At 41.6% G+C, this 19,397-nt stretch overlaps 1 protein-coding gene and 2 long non-coding RNA genes across 26 annotated transcripts in view; 1 reads left to right on the forward strand and 2 right to left on the reverse strand.

Annotated features, from left to right (window-relative positions):
- Positions 1-19,397, reverse strand: part of LOC143010661 (hemicentin-1-like) — a 68,865-nt gene that overhangs the window by 36,993 nt on the left and 12,475 nt on the right. For 21 of the 24 annotated variants that reach the window (XM_076163106.1, XM_076163108.1, XM_076163109.1 and 18 more), the window contains 4 exons: positions 18,226-18,567; positions 17,827-18,105; positions 2,815-3,153; positions 2,416-2,694 (listed from right to left, as the gene is read on the reverse strand). In XM_076163106.1, coding sequence (XP_076019221.1) covers positions 2,416-2,694; positions 2,815-3,153; positions 17,827-18,105; positions 18,226-18,567 — 1,239 coding nt within the window. The remainder of the gene's footprint in view (positions 1-2,415; positions 2,695-2,814; positions 3,154-17,826; positions 18,106-18,225; positions 18,568-19,397) is intronic. The other 3 variants (XM_076163113.1, XM_076163111.1, XM_076163119.1) reach the window with 3 other exon arrangements.
- Positions 7,577-8,273, reverse strand: LOC143010687 (uncharacterized). The gene is made up of 2 exons (XR_012964838.1): positions 8,200-8,273; positions 7,577-7,704 (listed from the first exon to the last, which is right to left on the reverse strand). It is a non-coding gene; the product is annotated as an uncharacterized LOC143010687 (long non-coding RNA).
- Positions 9,229-12,299, forward strand: LOC143010681 (uncharacterized). The gene is made up of 4 exons (XR_012964830.1): positions 9,229-9,413; positions 9,965-10,067; positions 11,479-11,604; positions 11,859-12,299. It is a non-coding gene; the product is annotated as an uncharacterized LOC143010681 (long non-coding RNA).

Here is a 19,397-nt window from a genome sequence, read left to right on the forward strand (position 1 = left end):
CTTTGACCGTCACAGACAAAATGCTGAAACAAAGACGCAGTGTTTTTCTCAAGACGTGCAAAAGAGCTCAAAGTGAAAGAAGTTTGACCTCTGTTTGTATCTGAAATGAAGGTCAAAGCTGCTGCAGCACCTCAAACACACCACAGGAAGAGGAGGATCTCCAGCTTCATATGGACCTGTCAGTCAAAGACCTGTCAGCTGACAACCAGACAGCATGGAGGTCCCGGCTCTGTGTCACGGCTCCTTTACGCTGTGTGAGGTTTGTACAGGTACAGAAGCCTGTTGGTTCAATGCTCCTTCACCTAAAGACCTAACTGCTTTGATTGACTGATACTGTATACGGACACACAAATATGTTGGTCAGAGACTCCAGAGAAGCCTTCAGAGAAACTCCAGAGAAACCTTCATGTATAAAGAGAGTGTGTCAAAAGATTTCCGGTTCCTGTCATCACTTCCCCTGCAGCGACTCTACTGGATATCAATGGTAGACAAACACTTTATTGGTTAGATGTATATTTGTGCAGCTAACATACTGTGGACACAAAGACAAAGAGAGTGTTGAAGAGGACCATTTAACAACAACGTTTATGAGAAATACAAAAATACAAGAATATAAAGAACACAAAGTTGTAAGATTCTGTCGATTGTCTCCCTTCAAGATTCTGAGACGATCATCAGATTATAAAAATATAATCCATTTCATAAACATATATTTGCATACACATGTGCACATATATATTAACATTCATGACAGCACTCGTCCAAAGAAGACCTCCTCCTCCACATCAGAACACAGAACATTCTCATGACACCACACGTCTGTAAATGTGTCGAAATATTTCTCTGGCTCTGTAGAAGTTGAACTCAAGCTTCAGATGAACGCATCATGAAAATTCAGAATGTCACAATAGACTAGATTTTCATGTTACTGACAAAACCGCAATTAAAACCAAATGCAGTCAAACAACTTCATCAATATTTGTGTTCAGCACGATCAAAAGCTTTTTCTTGATCGATCGATACCAGATCAGGAGTCAGAACAAACAACATCCATGACATCCAGCTATGGGAAAAAACAATCAAACCAAACAACTAAAAGCACAACACAACCCGAAAAAATGGAAAGAGGATAAACAAAAAACAAACAAAAGAAAAAAAAACTAAGAAAGCTCACTTACACTCTCACTACTCTGAAAGTGAGATTGTCTCTTTTTATCCTCAGCTCTTTTCCTCAGCAGTCCCTGCTGAGCCTCATGTAGGATTTTCTCCACCTGGAGGAAGAAGATTAAACCATGTTGAGCTGATGTTCTTCTCATGTTGTTGTCATGTTTTTGTTTCTTTACCTCTCTTAGTTTTCTCTGAGAAATCATCTCCCTGATCTTGCTGGTAACCTCTCGAAAGTCGTTCTGCCCCTATCAGACACACAGATGATCAATACAGGATGTGTCTCTGTTCAAATGTCTCCTTCCTGCCATCATAAAGGAGAACATTTGTCTCTGTTGGTTTTGGACCTGTGGGTGGTTCTGGTTTTGGTCTGAAAAGGACTTGAGTCTTCCTGCTCTCAGAGGAAAAACTCAATTTATCTGACAGAAACAAACTGAAACAAATCAGATGAACACCATGTAGAGAAAAGGATCAAACATCTAAATAAACATTTAAACATCCACATACTCATCGTATATTGACCACATGTATGAAGTCAATATACACAAGAGAAGGCTGTGTGTGTGTGTGTATGTGTGTGCGTGCGCGCAAGCTTGTGCGTGTGCTTATGGCTTGATGTTCACTTAACTTTACTTTATTATCTTCTCATTATTTTTGAGGATAATCAATCTCTTAAAAGGAAAACTGTGACTGTCAAAGTGAATCTTATTCCACTAATAACTCTGCAAATGAGTGTGTTTGTGTAAAATGCAGTGTATTGCATCACTACGAATAATGAAATCAAATCACAATATGTCCAATGGATGTGATGAAGTCACTTACTGCTCGACTTCTGTGGAACTTCAAGTGTAAGAATATGGCCACCACGACCAACCCAATGGACATGATGAGAATGATAGAGAGATGATCATTGTTGGACTTGGAGAAATGATCTGAAATGATGAAACACACAACAGAAGAAAATCTATGAACAGGATCAAAGCCTCTTGTAGGCTTGAACACTGGTGTCCATGATGCTTCAGTCAAAGTGGACACAGACATCATGACCCCCTCACATGTGGACACAGTCAGTCTAAACTGTATTTGTCGATGGTGAAATGAGTCAACCAGTCACTTAATGAGGACAGGACTGAGATCCTGAGAGGTCTTTAGAAGTTCAAATGTAAAGCTGAGGACAGATTGACCAAATGTCCATCATAGCTGCTCATGGATCAAGACAAGGATCGGCTCATTTAGAAGACGTGTCCTCACCTGAAACGTCTATCTGTGCCTCTCTGGTCTGGTTGGTTTTGTTCTCTTGTAGTTTACAGGTGAATGTGTTGCCGTGTTTGTTGTCCACAGTCACTGAGCTGCTGACATTATAGAGACCATCAGGACCTCTGAGCGTCTCTGTAGGTCCAGCAGAGACGATGTTTCCTTCAGCGTCCAGCCACAGCACCTCAGGCTCTGGATACCAGCCTGCAGATTCACACTCTAACATCACTGCATCATTGGATTTACTGATCTTTATCACAGGGGACGACGCTGAGCCTGAGGATGAGGAGAGAGGAGGAACCACAGAGATGTTCTTACACTCACATGTCCATGTGTCCTCAGATCATAAATATTAATAAACAAATGCGAACCAATCATGAACATGTTTCTACTTACCAACAGTCAGCTCAAAGTAACAGCGTCCATGCATGGAAACAATGCACATGTATGTTCCTCCATCAGAGAGTTTCACATTGGAGAGTTTCAGTGAAACATTTCCGTGCTTCAGGTTCTCCCTGAACAGTGACGTTCTTCCTCTGTATGCTGGGTTTTGATGACCCAGAAGCTCCAAACCATTACGCCATATGTGTATAACCTCTGACCTCAGATCAGGTCTCGTCCACTCTACCATCGTGCCAAATGCATCAGCAGGAGGTTCCAGGCGACATGGCAGAATGATGTCATCACCAAGCGCTGCTACAATTGTCTGAGGCGCATCAATCACCTGAGACTGAACTGGAAACACACAAGTAACTTCTAACTCCTCTTGCATTCATACTTTTCTTTTTGTTTTCTGTCACTGTTTACCCCAAATCTTCTCTTCTTGTTTAACAACATTGTTTGTGGTCTGTACACTCGCAAAGAATGTGAGGAAATGTGTGTGTTAATCAAGAACTAAATTAGATCCATTGTTTTACAGCAAAGGTCTTTCCTACATGTTTCCCACCAGGGGGCATTAGTGAGCTCAGAGTGAAAACGAGTCATGTACATGTTATTTGTATATAGCCCAATACCACATACAAAGCTCTCTAGGAAGATGAGGAAAAACTCCAGAGAAACCTTCATGTATAAAGAGAGTGTGTAAAAAGATTGCCGATTCCTGTCCTCACTTTCCCTGCAGCGACTCTACTGGATATCATTGGCAGACAAACACTCACAAATTGACACTTCATTGGTTAGATGTACACTGCTCAAAAAAATTAAAGGAACAGTTTTTTATCAGGGTATGGCATGAATTCAATTGCACTTTTCTGATAATGATTTGGTCAGTTAAGTGGCAGAGGGGGTTGTTAATCAGTTTCAGCTGCATTGGTGTTGATGGAATTATCAACAGGTGCACTAGAGGGGCAACAATGAGACGACCCCCAAAACAGGACTGGTTTTGCATGTGGAGGCCATTTCAAGTTTCTCCCTCTTGATCTTTTTGAACTGGTTTTCCACTAGTGTTGGCTTTAGCTAGGGGCATTATCACGACTGGGAGCATGAGGCGATTTCTTAACCCTACAGAAGTTGCACAGATTGTCCAACTCCGCCAGGATGGCACATCCACACGTGCCGCTGCAAGGAGATTTGATGCGTCTCCCAGCACAATCTCCAGAACATGGAGGAGATTCCAGGAGACAGGCAGTTACTCTAGGAGAGCTGGACAGGGCCGTAGACGGTCCTCAACCCATCAGCAGGACCGATATCTGCTGCTTTGTGCAAGGAGGAACAGGTTGAGCACTGCCCGAGCCCTACAGAATGACCTGCAGCAGGCCACTGGTGTGAATGTTTCTGCCCAAACAGTCCGAAACAGACTTCATGAGGGTGGCCTCAGGGCGCGATGTCCTGTAATGTGCCCTGTGCTCACTGCCCAGCACCGCGGAGCTCGATTGGCATTTGCCATAGAACACCAGAATTGGCATGTCCGCCACTGGCGCCCCGTGCTTTTCACAGATGAGAGCACGTTCACCATGAGCACCTGTGATAGACGTGAAAGGGTCTGGAGAAGCCAAGGAGAACGCTATGCTGCCTGCAACATCGTTCAGCATGACCGATTCGGTGGTGGGTCAGTGATGGTCTGGGGAGGCATATCCATGGAGGGACGCACAGACCTCTACAGGCTAGAGAACGGCAGTCTTACTGCCATTAGGTATCGGGATGAAATCCTTGAACCCATGGTCAGACCCTACGCTGGTGCTGTAGGTCCTGGGTTCCTCCTGATGCACGACAATGCCCGGCCTCATGTGGCAAGTGTGTGCAGGCAGTATCTGGAGGATGAAGGAATTGATACAATCGAATGGCCCTCACGATCACCTGACCTAAACCCGATAGAACACCTCTGGGACATAATGTTTCGGTCCATCAGACGTCGTCAGGTTGCTCCTCAGACTTTACAGGAGCTCACTGATGCCCTTAGACAGATCTGGGAGGACATCCCACAAGACACCATCCGTCGTCTCATTAGGAGCATGCCGCGACGTTGTCAAGCATGCATACAAGCACGTGGGGGCCACACAAGATAATGAGAAGCATTTTGAGTTGCAGAAATTGAATTTTGGCAAAATGGACTAACCTGCCACATCATTTTTTCACTTAGATTTTTGGGGTGTCTATATATTGAGCCTTCTGTAGGCTGAAAACTTTTATTTCCATCAAAAGATGTGCCATCCTTTTGTTCCTAAGACATTAAACTGTCCATATCAGTATAGATATCCAACATATTTCTTTTTCACATTGAAATCTGATGTGTTTTCAAAGTGTTCCTTTAATTTTTTTGAGCAGTGTATATTTGTGCACCTAACATACTCTGGCTAACATGACTGCTAACCAGCTAGCTCAATAGGCAGGGCAGAGGTGTGTGTGTGTGAGTAAAATGTTTCTGATGAAATTCTTCAATCTAAATATAAATGGTCCTTATCAACTGAAAAAATAATAACAGGCTGATTAAGGGGACTTCCAGGCTCCCTGAAATAAAGACCATCAGACAAAGAGGGAGGTAAGACAGGGGGCGCTAAAACTCACATATATTGATGAATATTGGTCAATTAATTCGGCATCCAGACTTTACTGTCCAGAATCTATACACTCAGTTAAAGGTGATTTGTTATGAACTAACATGAAATCTGCATCACTTCACCTCAAAGTACTGCAGAGCTGCTGTACGTCTGGTATAAGTATGAATGTACCTCTGCTCAGGTGACTTTGGAGATGAAAGCTGGCAGCGAATATCCAAAGCAGAACAGAAAACATCCAGAAGATCTGAGAAATGAAAAACAAAACTTCTTTATTGGCTTCACATCAGTTATAAAATAGTATTTAGGACAATAACAATGACAGTTAAAGGTTGAGGTGATGGCATTCATCAGACACACTGCACCATATTCAGCCTCATGCCTTTACTTTGTTCTTACTGTAATCAAGTTCATACATGGACATAATCAATAGGATTGTGTCTCATTAATGAGGTCCTAAAACAAGTTAGCATTAGCATTTGGAAATTAAGCTCCACATCTTCCAGTTAAGTTTGATTATCATATAAAGCAGGGGTGTCAAACTCAAATACTCAGTGGGCCAAAATAAAAAACTGGGATTCAGTCGTGGGCCAGATTCCATATCTCTTGAAAATAGGACTACAATTGTGTTTGTTTTCCCTTCTCTCCCGATATATAATGATTAAGTTTTTCATATGGAAACATACTTAAGTTTAGCTTAAACATTAGGTCTGGAACAAGCACAGCTTATTATTAACACATGAGAAACCGATTTTCAAATAAGAGTGACATTCATTTCTTATTCTTATCTAAATAAATAAAAGAAAATAATTATTATGCCTCTCTCTATCTGTAACCTTTCAAGTTCATTTTCAATGGAAACCTTTTTTTCACAGAACAGAACAACCCAAATAAAATAATAATTTCCCTCAATGAAAATCCATCAATTCAACTATTCTAGGTCAGGCAAGACAAAAGTGCAGAAAGAAAGGCTCAGTTTGCTAAACTCTGATTTCCTCTGACGCACATAGATCTGTGCTGCCGAACATAGAGAGCGTTTGAGCAGCTTGGGGGCGGAGTTGTTGGGGAATTGTGTCTGGGATGAAACGAGGAAACAGACTGAGTCATACTTTGACTTGAGCGTGTCACTACACAGACTGGAGTTCAATCAGCTCCATTTGGAGGTTGGTTGATGCGCGTTCCACGTCAAATGCAAACTAATTACCAAGAACTCCAAACCTACATTTCTGGGTTTCAAAGTCAGCAAATCGCCGCGTAAACTCGGCACTGAGTACGTAGATTTGTTGAGCAAACTGTGCACTTAGCAACACGGAGGTAGAGACCTGCTCTTTCATGGATTGGCGGCACGGAAAATGGCCCAAGTTTTCTGGCAGCGTCCTACTCCCTCAGCGTACATGTCCGCTTGTGACACGGCCCCAGCCCCTGAAGTAAAATTTTTTTGATGAAATTCTTTCTGAGAGGTCGTTATAAATATAAATGGTCCCTATCAACTGAAAAAATAATAACAGGCTGACTAAGGGGACTTCCAGGCTCCCTGAAATAAAGACCATCAGACAAAGAGGGAGGGAAGACAGGGGGCGCTAAAACTCACATATATTGATTGAACATTCATCAATTAATTCGGCATCCAGTCTTTACTGTCCAGAATCTATACACTCAGTTAAAGGTGATTTGTTATGAACTAACATGAAATCTGCATCACTTCACCTCAAAGTACTACAGAGCTGCTGTACGTCTGGTATAAGTATGAATGTACCTCTGCTCAGGTGACTTTGGAGATGAAAGCTGGCAGCGAATATCCAAAGCAGAACAGACAACATCCAGAAGATCTGAGATATGAAAAACAAAACGTCTTTATTGGCTTCACATCAGTTATAAAATAAGTATTTAGGACAATAACAATGACAGTTAAAGGTTGAGGTGATGGCATTCATCAGACACACTGCACCATATTCAGCCTCATGCCTTTACTTTGTTCTTACTGTAATCAAGTTCATACATGGACATAATCAATAGGATTGTGTCTCATTAATGAGGTCCTAAAAACAAGTTAGCATTAGCATTTGGAAATTAAGCTCCACATCTTCCAGTTAAGTTTGATTATCATTTAAAGGGTGTGTGTGTGTGTGTGTTAGAATTCACCTTCAAACGACCACAACTCGCCCGTTGTGTTTATTTACGAGGCTTAACTTCCTCCTCGTGAATAAAATGGAGATGTCACCTGAGCGCAGAGAAAAAACTCAGTCTTATCATCTGATCAGCTTTAAAATAGAGGCGATCAGCTTGTACATGTCTGCGAAGTACAGTCATATTGTAATCACACAAATAAAATGAATCTTGTCACACCATATGAAACTTAAATAACCATTAAAGCTGCACAAAGAGTGGTGTTGAAACGAGACCAGAGGCGGAAGTAAAGAGCTACATTAGATCGTGTTTGTAATATAAACTCATAAACTCCACCACTAAGAAGTGAATTTAAAAATCTAACACAGGGGTGCCCACACTTTTTCAGCTTGGGAGCTACTTTTAAAAAGACCAACCACCACCGACTCGGCCGAGTGTGCAACGGCGCACTTGCCGGTGTCGGCTTACTTTCACCGATAAGCTAAAAGAAAAAAAAGAAAGCGCCATTTTTTGGAATGCCATTGCGATCGACCCACATTACCTTTGCGATCGACCGGTCGATCGCGATCGACGTATTGGGCACCCCTGATAACAGATGTATAATAACACATTACGCGTGACACTGTGATATTAATTCACTTAAATAATAAAGATTTCCTACCTGAACATGTTGAAAAAGTCGGCGCAAACAAGTTCAAACCCTTTCACTTTCACATGTGGCAGCCTCAGCCTGCGGAACTCACCTGGGGGCGGGGAGGGGGGCGGAGCTGGGAACACAGAAAATGTACATGCTGCCACCTACTGGACTGGAACCGCCCTCACAACAATTCTTCATACGTCACGAAAAGTCGATGACCTGTGTCATTTTCCCGGAACAGATAGAGTACAAAGAATTTGTATGGCTTCCACAATAAACCTCCAGAAAAATATAATAATATATTTTTTTTTGTTTTAAATAAGGAAATATCCTTGTTTTTGTAATTTAACTTCCGACCCTAACAGGGATTTGTATAATTTAAATTAAATGAAAGTTTCCTTTAATTGTTTGTGTGATTTAGAAGCTCATTCCATATAAAGTGCATTTCAAGGTAAGTGCATGGATCAAATGATGTCACCTTTATGACTGAGTTTATCATTCTCCATGACACCAGACACACCTTATGCCACTGAGCCTACGTTTGTTTTGGAATAAAGCAGGTAAAGATGTACTGTACGTACAACTAAAGGAATGTGACACACGCGCGCGCACACACACGTTTCACTTATGCGTTTTTGTTTTTAGTTAGCTTCACAATAGCTTCTTAAGAGACGGAGGGAAATCGTGAGAAGAAAATTCGAGGCATCGAGGGATCTGAGTGTAAATTTCCAGGACAGATCAGACTTCAGAGGAAACATCCTGGAAATCTAAAATTCCATCCAAACCAAAACGCGGTGAAGTCAGGAAAGTATCCAAATAAGTACATGTAATACTTCAGTACAATTATCAGCAGCAGCTAAATAATTTTACTAAAGTCTTTTTCTACGGTGGCCGAGAACCGCCACCGCTGCAAATAAAAGAAGCGCTGCAAAAATAAAAAAGCTGGTGTGCAAAAATTAAAAAGCTGGTGCAAAAATAAAAAAGGCGATGCAAATAAAAGAAAGTCTGCAAAAAAGAAACGCTACTGCAAATAAAAGAAAGTCTGCAAAAAAGTCGGTGCAAAAATAAAAAAGGTGATGCAAATAAAAAAGCCACAACGGAAGTGGGTTACCGGGGACTGTTTTTGCCGATGCACCTGTGTGAGTAGAAGACGACGCCGACGCACCTGTGTGAGGAGAAGAAGACGGCGACGACGACGACGACGAGAAGAAACTACGAATAGGAAAACGAACTAGAAAGTAAGTGAACATGATAGTGTTTAATGTCGCTACGTGTACTTTTTAATGTGTTATTTGGTTAGGCCAGGTAACCCCAGGTTTGAAGTTGAACTGGAGAATGCCGGTGTATTGTTAGCTTCGGCTAACACGGGGAGACCACTAACGAGTCCGGCCAGATGTCAGTTTGACATCATAGCTGGAGTTTGAGTTATTGGATGACATTGTTTTGTTAGCGTGATGCCATCACACTCATTTATTTAAGTAGCTTCAGATTCAAACAGCTTCAGCAGCATTGGAGACACACTTTCTAGACCAACATCTGACTGTGACTCTGTGAGTGAGCTCGTCTTGTGGTGACTATCTACAGTGAAGACAGCTTATTACTGTCGTTGTTGTTGTTTGTATCATTAATAATCATGCTAACAATAATCTAAGGTGTGGGTAACAGAAGTTATGTGGATGAATGTGAAGTTTAAGCTGTGTGGGGTGGCCAGGGACCTTTGAGAAAGAACCATGACCATAATGTCAGATTGAATCCTAAACTTGACTGTTTTTGCTTTGTCATTTACCAGGTCATGTTTTGTCCATTCTGTGGGGTGAACCTTCCATCCGTCCTGGTATATTGTGGCTCATGCTGTAGAAATGTCAGGTTCCTAAGGAGTCTTCAAGATGAAGGTACATTTCTTTCTGACAGTTAATGAGGTTCTTAAACATGATGGATTGCTATGCTTTTTCATAGAATATACTGTCTGTTAGTCATGAATATACCACTTCATATGGTGAAATCCATAACAGAGGCATGTGGAATACAATGAATTTGAAGACATGAAAAATTAAGAAAGTTTCTTAGTCTAGTAGGCTACTGATCCCTGTAAAAAAATCCTATGCAACAATTTTGAGTGTTTTGCACTGTGCTACTTTTATATAAAGACATTTTCAATTAATTAACTTTAACGAGTGCATTGAATAGCTTGATTCCTCAATAACTCTAATCACTAACTACCATGTCACCCACACATGATAATCTTAACAATCTCATTTATTCACCTCTCTGTAAAAATTGAAAATGTTCATTATGCAGTTCATCATTTAGCCTCTAATATAGTGTCCTCCGTCCTACCCCTCAGGTCCTGAAGCTAGTACTCCAGTGGATGAACTTATCCAAAAATATTTCACAGAGGGCCATAGTTATGAAATAATAGTGGACTTACTGAAAACCAAACACAACATATCAGTCAGTTTTCGCAATCTACAAAAAAGACTAAAACATGCAAGCCTGACCAGAAGGATCAACTACACTCCAATTGCTACTGTGCAGGCAGCTATTTCCGAGGAGCTAAAGGGATCAGGCCAGCTTTTAGGGTATAGAGCGATGTGGCAGATTCTGAAACGGAAACACTCTCTTGTCGTCAGACAAGACGATGCGATGCACCTAATGGCAGAGCTGGATCCATGTGGAACAGAGAATCGCTGCAGACGTAGATTTGTTCGAAGGGCATATCATTCAATGGGACCAAACGAAACCTGGCACGTTGATGGGTATAATAAATTAAAACCTTTTGGAATTGGCATAAGTGGCTGCATTGATGGCTTCTCCAGAAAAATTATGTGGCTGAATTGTGGAAAGACGAACAACGACCCTTCAGTAATTGCTCAAAACTACATCAACTGTGTAGTTGAGCATGGAGTTTTTCCAAAGCGGCTCCGCACAGATTGCGGCACTGAAAATGGAATAATGGCCGCCATTCAATGTACCATGAGATCAGAGCATGCAGACGAGTTTGCAGGAGCTTAAAGCCACATATATGGCACTTCAACATCCAACCAGCGGATTGAAAGCTGGTTCCGGAAACAAAGGTTTCTGTCACTTTTAATTCATTTATGTTTTACTTGACCCTGGATTATTGTATTTGCTGTATGCATTTATATTATTTCTCAGTTTAATGTATATTGCTGTGCTTTTTAAAGGCAAGGGTATATTGTAGTGAAATCTCCAAAAGGCATGAGTCAGTAGTAAGTGGACTTGTACATTAATCTAAACCTCTTGAAGAACGATGACCTGGATGAATTTGTGTTTTCTATCTAGGAGCCAATTTTGGATGGATCTGTTCAGTGACTTGAGGGAGAGGCATCTCTTCAAAAGTTCACCTCCTGGAGTCACCTTATTTATTATTAATTACGTAAAAACTGAAATAATGTGGTGCTCTAAAATGTGTGTACTTGAATGCACTTGAAAATATTTTGTAACATTTTGATTATAAAATTTAAGATTCACAATAAAGTTTTCCCTCACGTGCAATGCTTTCTCTAATATTTGATACTTAGTTTAACCTAAGATCATTGCTTGTCTTTGGGTCTCTGCATCCTTGTCCTGTAAGAAACTCTGGAGATAATTGTAATGACCATGAAAGTGAAACTTAATTGATGTGTTGCTCAGTGTAAACACTTTCCTGTACTTGCTCCTAGCAATTGTGGTTTCCCAGCATCTGCCCAAACCCTGAACCACATCACCAGCATCATGCCAGTGCCAGCAACTCCTGCTGGGGATGAGCATGAAACTCTTTTTGGAGAACTGCAACGACAGAGTGGTGTAAGAGCTCCTTTGCAGTGGGAATCAGCTGTAGAGAACTACATCACCCTGAAAAACATGGCTGGTCTGTAAAAATTTTAGGGACATATTTGTGTTGTGACAACACCAAAACAAACTTCTTTTTATGCGTCGTATTTGCTGCTGCTGTATATTGCTGCTGTCATTTTCCTCTCTCCCCTGTCATTTGGCAGAGGCTTTTGTCCAAAGCAACGTACAAATGTCTGTAATAAAGTTGTCTATGCCTGAAAAAATCTTAAAAAAAAAAAAAAGAACAGTCTGTAGTTTTTTTATTTATTTTTTATTTAAAGAAACAAGCTGAAGCTGCAAGCACATTCCTGATATCAAATACAATAAAAATGTGCGGTGTTGACAACAGTCTATTTGCAATACAAAAAAAAAAAAATGAAATGTTTAATATAATGTACACAAACATGGATCTCTAGGTGTGTGAGTGTGACACATTCTTTTAAGTAGTTTAAGCCTTGATTGTGTGACAATATTTTCAGACAAGGCTTAGTGTGAACGATAGACTATGTTTCGGAGCTACAATTACCAGAGCTGCTGAATCAGTGCATGACTCTCCATCTGCAGGTTCCCATATCTGGAAGTAAAAAACAATATATCAGTGAGCACTTCAAATTTGATTGACAGAACTAGAGCTGAACAAATTTGAACATAAATATTGAAGTTTGTAAAATATGTGTAGGCCAGGACACTGCAACATTTACTGTAATTTAAAATGCTTTGAACTTAAATTGCATGAACATTTTAGCCGTCAGTTCAATACCTCAATCTGACATTATGGTCATGGTATTTTCACAAAAGTCCCTGGCCACCTCACACAGCTTTAACTACACATTCATCCAAATAACTATTGTTACCCACGCCTTAGATTATTGTTAGCATGACTATTAATGATACAAGCAACAACAACAACGATAGTAATAAGCTGTAGCCGTCAGTTGCTTCCACTCTCGTTAGTGGTCTCCCCGTGTTAGCCGAAGCTAACAATACGCCGGCATTCTCCAGTTCACCTTCAAACCTGGGGTTACCTGGCCTAACCAAATAACACATTAAAAAGTACACGTAGCGACATTAAACACTATCATGTTCACTTACTTTCTAGTTCGTTTTCCTATTCGTAGTTTCTTCTCGTCGTCGTCGCCGTCTTCTTCTCCTCACACAGGTGCGTCGGCGTCGTCTTCTACTCACACAGGTGCATCGGCAAAAACAGTCCCCGGTAACCCACTTCCGTTGTGGCTTTTTTATTTGCATCACCGTTTTTATTTTTGCACCGACTTTTTTGCAGACTTTCTTTTATTTGCATCGCCTTTTTTATTTTTGCACCAGCTTTTTATTTTTTGCACACCAGCTTTTTTATTTTTGCAGCGCTTCTTTTATTTGCAGCGGTGGCGGTTCTCGGCCACCGTATTTTTCTAATGGTTGAATGGGGTCTTTCTGCCCCTCCCTCAACTCGGCTCATCTATCAAAAGCTCAAAGTCCTTATATCACTTTATCAATCAGCCAACTGTGACTCATTAATCTGTATAGGTCCTGCAGCTTTAAGTAAAGAGTCAAACCACAAGCAGACATGAGGCCTGTTTTCCTTCATCAAACCTGACAAACTAATTTAGTTCATCACCTGAAGTGAAACATCAGAGGAAACAGGAAGTCCTCATGAGATAGATGACAGTTCTGTTGATTTACTGCAGGGGGCAGCAGCAGACTGGTGAGCCTCATCAGGTGATGGAAGGTGTGTGGAGAGAGAGAGAGAGTCTAATGTTCACCTTAAGATTTGCCATAATCATTGTGTTGTAGCCAATTTGATGTGTGCTATAAAATGTTTGCTATATGATGTGTGCGTGTGCGTGGTAAGCTGTATTGTTGTGGCGGCTCCACTTGCGCACCTGAGGGCACATGAGGTAATTATTCACGTAGTCTACAAGGGAGAGTCACAGGTGAACGGTGATTGGGGAATTCGGAACTGGGAAGCCACACAGTTATTCAACCGTATGGTACTGGTGCGGATGTGGTCTTGGCTTGGTCCTGTTGTTTCTCAGTGTTTTTGTTTGTTTTACTTTACGAGCTGGAATCTTTATATCCGGTGCACCCGGTGTTGTAGGTAAAGCTTTCTTCAATCTAAAGCAAATTAAAATGTCAAACACATATCAAATGGAGGACCTCATTCTTGCATGGTGACGCGTTGGAAATGCCTCCAAATTCCCTCTAGTGGCCTCATTTTGTTGTAAACTGGCTACAAGCTTTGTTGAAAACTCTGCTCAATGTATGGATCACGCTGATTTGCGACGCGGAAGGACAGCGCTGCGTTCCGAGGATTCTATGCCAGCTGAAGCCAATCGATTCAACGCCGAAAAGTGAAAACAGTGGCGAAAGGTTTCATCAAGAATCTATAGCAGTGATAGCTGATATACAAGCAATGTATCAAGAGAAAGTGGCAAAACAGGATGAAGACTTTCTTCGTTTCCTGTGGTGGCCAAATGGTGAACTGACACAACATGTCACTGAATACAGAATGACTGTTCATCTGTAAGGTGCAATATCATCGCCCCGCTGTGCCAGTTTCGCCCTAAGAAACACTTTTTTTGCTGAGCGAGAGAGGTAGAGAGAGAGAGGTAGAGAGAGAGAGAGGGTGAGTTAAATCATGTTTTTAGCGCTTTCTTTTTCAAGCCGCTCACATTCCATTCACATCTTTTCCAGTCCCTGGACTCTCCTATCTGTCTCTCTTGCTCCTCTTGTAAAGATGCCTCTTTTTCCCTGGAGGCCGCCGGGTAACTGTGAGAAAGAGCATGAGGGCTACTTTGCAAACACAACACACTCTTGAACAGAAACTGACATCTCAACTCAACTCAAAGACGGCAGGAACTAGGATTCTCTCTCTCTCTCTCTCTCTCTCTCTCTCTCTCTCTCTCTCTCTCTCTCTCTCTCTCTCTCTCTCTCTCTCTCTCTCTCTCTCTCTCTCTCTCTCTCTCTCTCTCATTTAATTCCTAATATTCACTGTCTGTGATTGAAAGCAAGCGGTCGCACATGATTATAGAAATTAAAACATCTTTGATGATATATGATAATAAAATTGTTTGGAGAGAACAAACACATAATAAATTTAAAGAAATGGTGTATTCACACACTCAGTTTGGAGTTTGTCGCTCTCACCTCCACCTCAAACGTGCGCTCGCTGTCATCCAGAAAGATCACGCGCAGCCGTAGCTTAGTCTCCTTAGAGACCCGGGACTTGGTCGTGAGGCTCCCGAGTCTCCCGGTCCGTCGGAACTTGTCCCCCATCTCTGTCCTGCTGTGTCCCTCCTCTGCCTCTCAGGAAAAATGATTACAACCCATACAATCCAACTTCTTTAATGTTAATCTCCACAAACGCAGCGGCGCCACAGCCACCAGCCTCACGCGCTCATCATATCATCACCCCCATCTTCATCTTCATCTTCATCATCTCTTCGCCCCTCTGGAACACCGTCTGCCTCTGGAGCGCGCGCTCTCCACTCGCGTAACGGAAGGCTTACGTTATCTTCCAACACGAAGCCCGACCTATACTATACTATGCTATACCATATTATACCATACTATACTATACTATACAGTGTATTTTGCCATGTTATCGAACATGAACTACAACCTTATAATATGTCTGTTGTGACTCCGACTCTGTAGCATGAAGTAATTTAAACATTACTGTATGAAATCAGTGTGTTTGTGTGTGTGTGTGTGTGTGCGTGTATGTGTGTACTTGTGTCTGTGCGCGTATGTGTGTACTTGTGTCTGTGTGTGTGCGTGTGTGTGCATGTGTGTTCTCTCCATAGGAGGAGTGACCTGTCCAAAAGTAGGCTAGTGGTTCTATGCCTCAACTAGCCTCCAGCATGGACTCAGCACTTAGTGTGTGTGTGTGGTTGTGTTGTGTTGTGTTGTTGTGTTGTGCATGAAGCATGAGCATTCATTATTTGGATCTGACACGATTATTTTTCCCTATTATTCCATGAAAACCAACGTGAATGTGGTGAATTACCTTTAGAACTTGTAAGATTACATTTTATTAAGATTCAGCTTATTTATTGTATTTGTACCCTGTGGGCAGAATAGTGTTCTTCGTTTGTTTGTCCTGTTTCGGTTCTGCAGGCTTCCCCCCATCCATCATTAACCTTACGTACAGTTAATTTCCTTGCAGTTGACCTCCAGCTGTAACTAAGCAGGGCAAAGGCTGAGTTCCACTAACACACTCCAGTGCACACAAACTAGAACTGGTTAACTCCAAATGAGTTTAATTCCAAAGTTTAGACACGTGATTAGTTACACTGTAAACAATTAATCTGCTTGACCGTCTGACTGAAATCAACTGTTAGATTAACTGTTAGGTCCTAACAGTTAATCTTCTTGCAGTTGACTGATTGTCATTGTTTGTACCGTCATCCTAACAGTTAGGATGACGGTACAAACAATGACACCAAAACATCAATGCAAAACCATCACCATGGTTACATCTAATGAAGACATAGAAATCCACAAGTTTCACTTCATGGAGCTGTTATTGTGATTTCATCATCTGCTAAGCTTTGTGTTAGAGCCAAAATGCAGTTTATAAATGTTTGACTGATCTGTATTCAATAATTGAAGTTCTTAGGTGGAACAGTAATTTCCATGGTTTATTACCTTGTAGGTAATTGGGTGGAAAGTTTACAACATTTACATAATTTACAGGTTGATGTATTTACAAATTTTCAAACCACACTTTCATATTCTTCTTTATTCAAATGTTCTTCATTCTTTCCATCCAGGCATTCCTGCCATCTTTGTGGTCTCCTGCAGCTTTTCATCGATCTCCTCCAGCCTCTTCTCTGCTGACAGAGGATTCTTCGCCACCTATCAGACACACAAATGATCACTATAGTAAGTGTGTGTGTGTGTGTTGGTGTGTGTGGCAGGAGAACAACTCTCTCCATCCTCCACCTTAAAATAAGCTGCTAGTCTGGGCTGTTAGTCTTCTGCCTGACAATCCTAAAGTGAAGGTTTGAACTCTGTTACACCTCCACAAACACAACATGATGACTTCAAATGTATAGAAACCAAATAATAAATAAACTGGGGTTGGACCTCAGTGTTTGCTGCTTATGGCTTGATGTTCACTCAACTTTACTTTAGTAATCTCTCCACTAGTTTTGAGGATAATCAATCTATTTTGTAATAAGTGATTAACCGCATTAACAGGAAAACTTTGACAGTCAATAAGTCTGCAAATGAGTGTGTTTGTGTAAAATGCAGTGTAGTGCGTCACTACAAATGAATCATAAACTCACATAATGAGATCACATCACAACATGTTCAATGGATATGATGACGTCACTTACTTTGCATCTTCTGCGTAACGCCAAGTTAAGGAATACGCACAGGATCAGGACAGCAATGATCACGGTGGACACAATAATGGTATTGTGATCATTGTTGAACTTGAAGAAATGATCTAACATGATGAAACAGACAACAGACAAAAATCAATCAATCATTGAATGTCAGTTACACATGTGAGCTTCCCTTCTATGAACAGGATCAAAGCCTCTTGTAGGCTTGAACACTGGTGTCCATGATGCTTCAGTCAAAGTGGACACAGACATCATGACCCCCTCACATGTGGACACAGTCAGTCTAAACTGTATTTGTCGATGGTGAAATGAGTCAACCAGTCACTTAATGAGGACACGACTGAGATCCTGAGAGGTCATTAGAAGTTCAAATGTAAAGCTGAGGACAGATTGACCAAATGTCCATCATAGCTGCTCATGGGTCAGAGACAAGGATCGGCTCGTTTAGAAGACGTGTCCTCACCTGAAACGTGTATCTGTGCCTCTCTGGTCTGGCTGGTTTTGTTCTCTTGTAGTTTACAGGTGAATGTGTTGCCGTGTTTGTTGTCCACAGTCACTGAGCTGCTGACATTATAGAGACCATCAGGACCTCTGAGCGTCTCTGTAGGTCCAGCAGAGACGATGTTTCTCTCAGCGTCCAGCCACAGCACCTCAGGCTCTGGATACCAGCCTGCAGATTCACACTCTAACATCACTGCATCATTGGGTTTACTGATCTTTATCACAGGGGACGACGCTGAGCCTGAGGATGAGGAGAGAGGAGGAACCACAGTGATGTTCTTACACTCACATGTCCATGTGTCCTCAGATCATAAATATTAATAAACAAATGCAAACCAATCATGAACATGTTTCTACTTACCAACAGTCAGCTCAGAGTAACAGCGTCTATGCACGGTGGAAACAAAGCATCTGTATGTTCCTTCATCAGAGAGTTTCACATTGGAGAGTTTCAGTGAAACATTTCCGTGCTTCAGTTCCTCCCTGAACAGTGACGTTCTTCCTCTGTATGCTGGGATTTGATAGTCCAGAAGCTCCAAACCATTACGCCATATGTGTATAACCTCTGACCTCAGATCAGGTCTCGTCCACTCTACAATCGTGCCAAATGCATCAGCAGGAGGTTCCAGGTGACATGGCAGAATGATGTCATCACCAAGCGCTGCTGCTATTGGCTGAGGCGCATCAATCACCTGAGACTGAACTGGAAACACACAAGTAACTTCTAACTCCTAAGTTGATCTCACTCAGTTTTACATTACATTACGATCATTTAGCAGACGCTTTTATCCAAAGCGACTTACATTACATTACCACCCTACGCAGAGGGGGGAGCAACTGGGGGTTCGGTGCCTTGCTCAGGGGCACCTCGGCAGGGACTCGAACCAGCAACCCTCCGGTTCTTAGGCGGAAACTCTAGCCACTAAGCCACGGCAACTCCTCTTGCATTCATACTTTTCTTTTTGTTTGCTGTCACTATTTACCCCAAATCTTCTCTTCTTGTTTAACAACATTGTTTGTGGTCTGTACACTCGCAAAGAATGTGAGGAAATGTGTGTGTTAATCAAGAATTAAATCAGATCCATTGTTGTACAGCAAAGGTCTTTCCTACATGTTTCCCACCAGGGGGCATTAGTGAGCTCAGAGTGAAAACGAGTCATGTACATTTTATTTGTATATAGCTCAATACCACATACAGAGCTCTCTAGGAAGATGAGGAAAAACTCCAGAGAAACCTTCATGTATAAAGAGAGTGTGTAAAGAGGTTGCCGGTTCCTGTCCTCACTTCCCCTGCAGCGACTCTACAGGATATCATTGGCAGACAAACACTCACATAACGCACAAATTGACACTTCCTTGGTTAGATGTATATTTGTGCACCTAACATACTGTGGCTAACATGACTGCTAACCAGCTAGCTCAATAGGCAGGGCAGAGGTGTGTGTGTGTGAGTAAAATGTTTTTGATGAAATTCTTCAATCTAAATATAAATGGTCCTTATCAACTGAAAAAATAATAACAGGCTGATTAAGG

This window comes from Genypterus blacodes, unplaced genomic scaffold, assembly GCF_046128005.1.
Source record: "Genypterus blacodes isolate CSIRO-AG114 ecotype Tasmania unplaced genomic scaffold, CSIRO-AGI_Gbla_v1 ptg000129l_1, whole genome shotgun sequence".
In the NCBI taxonomy this organism is placed as follows: Eukaryota; Metazoa; Chordata; class Actinopteri; order Ophidiiformes; family Ophidiidae; genus Genypterus; species Genypterus blacodes.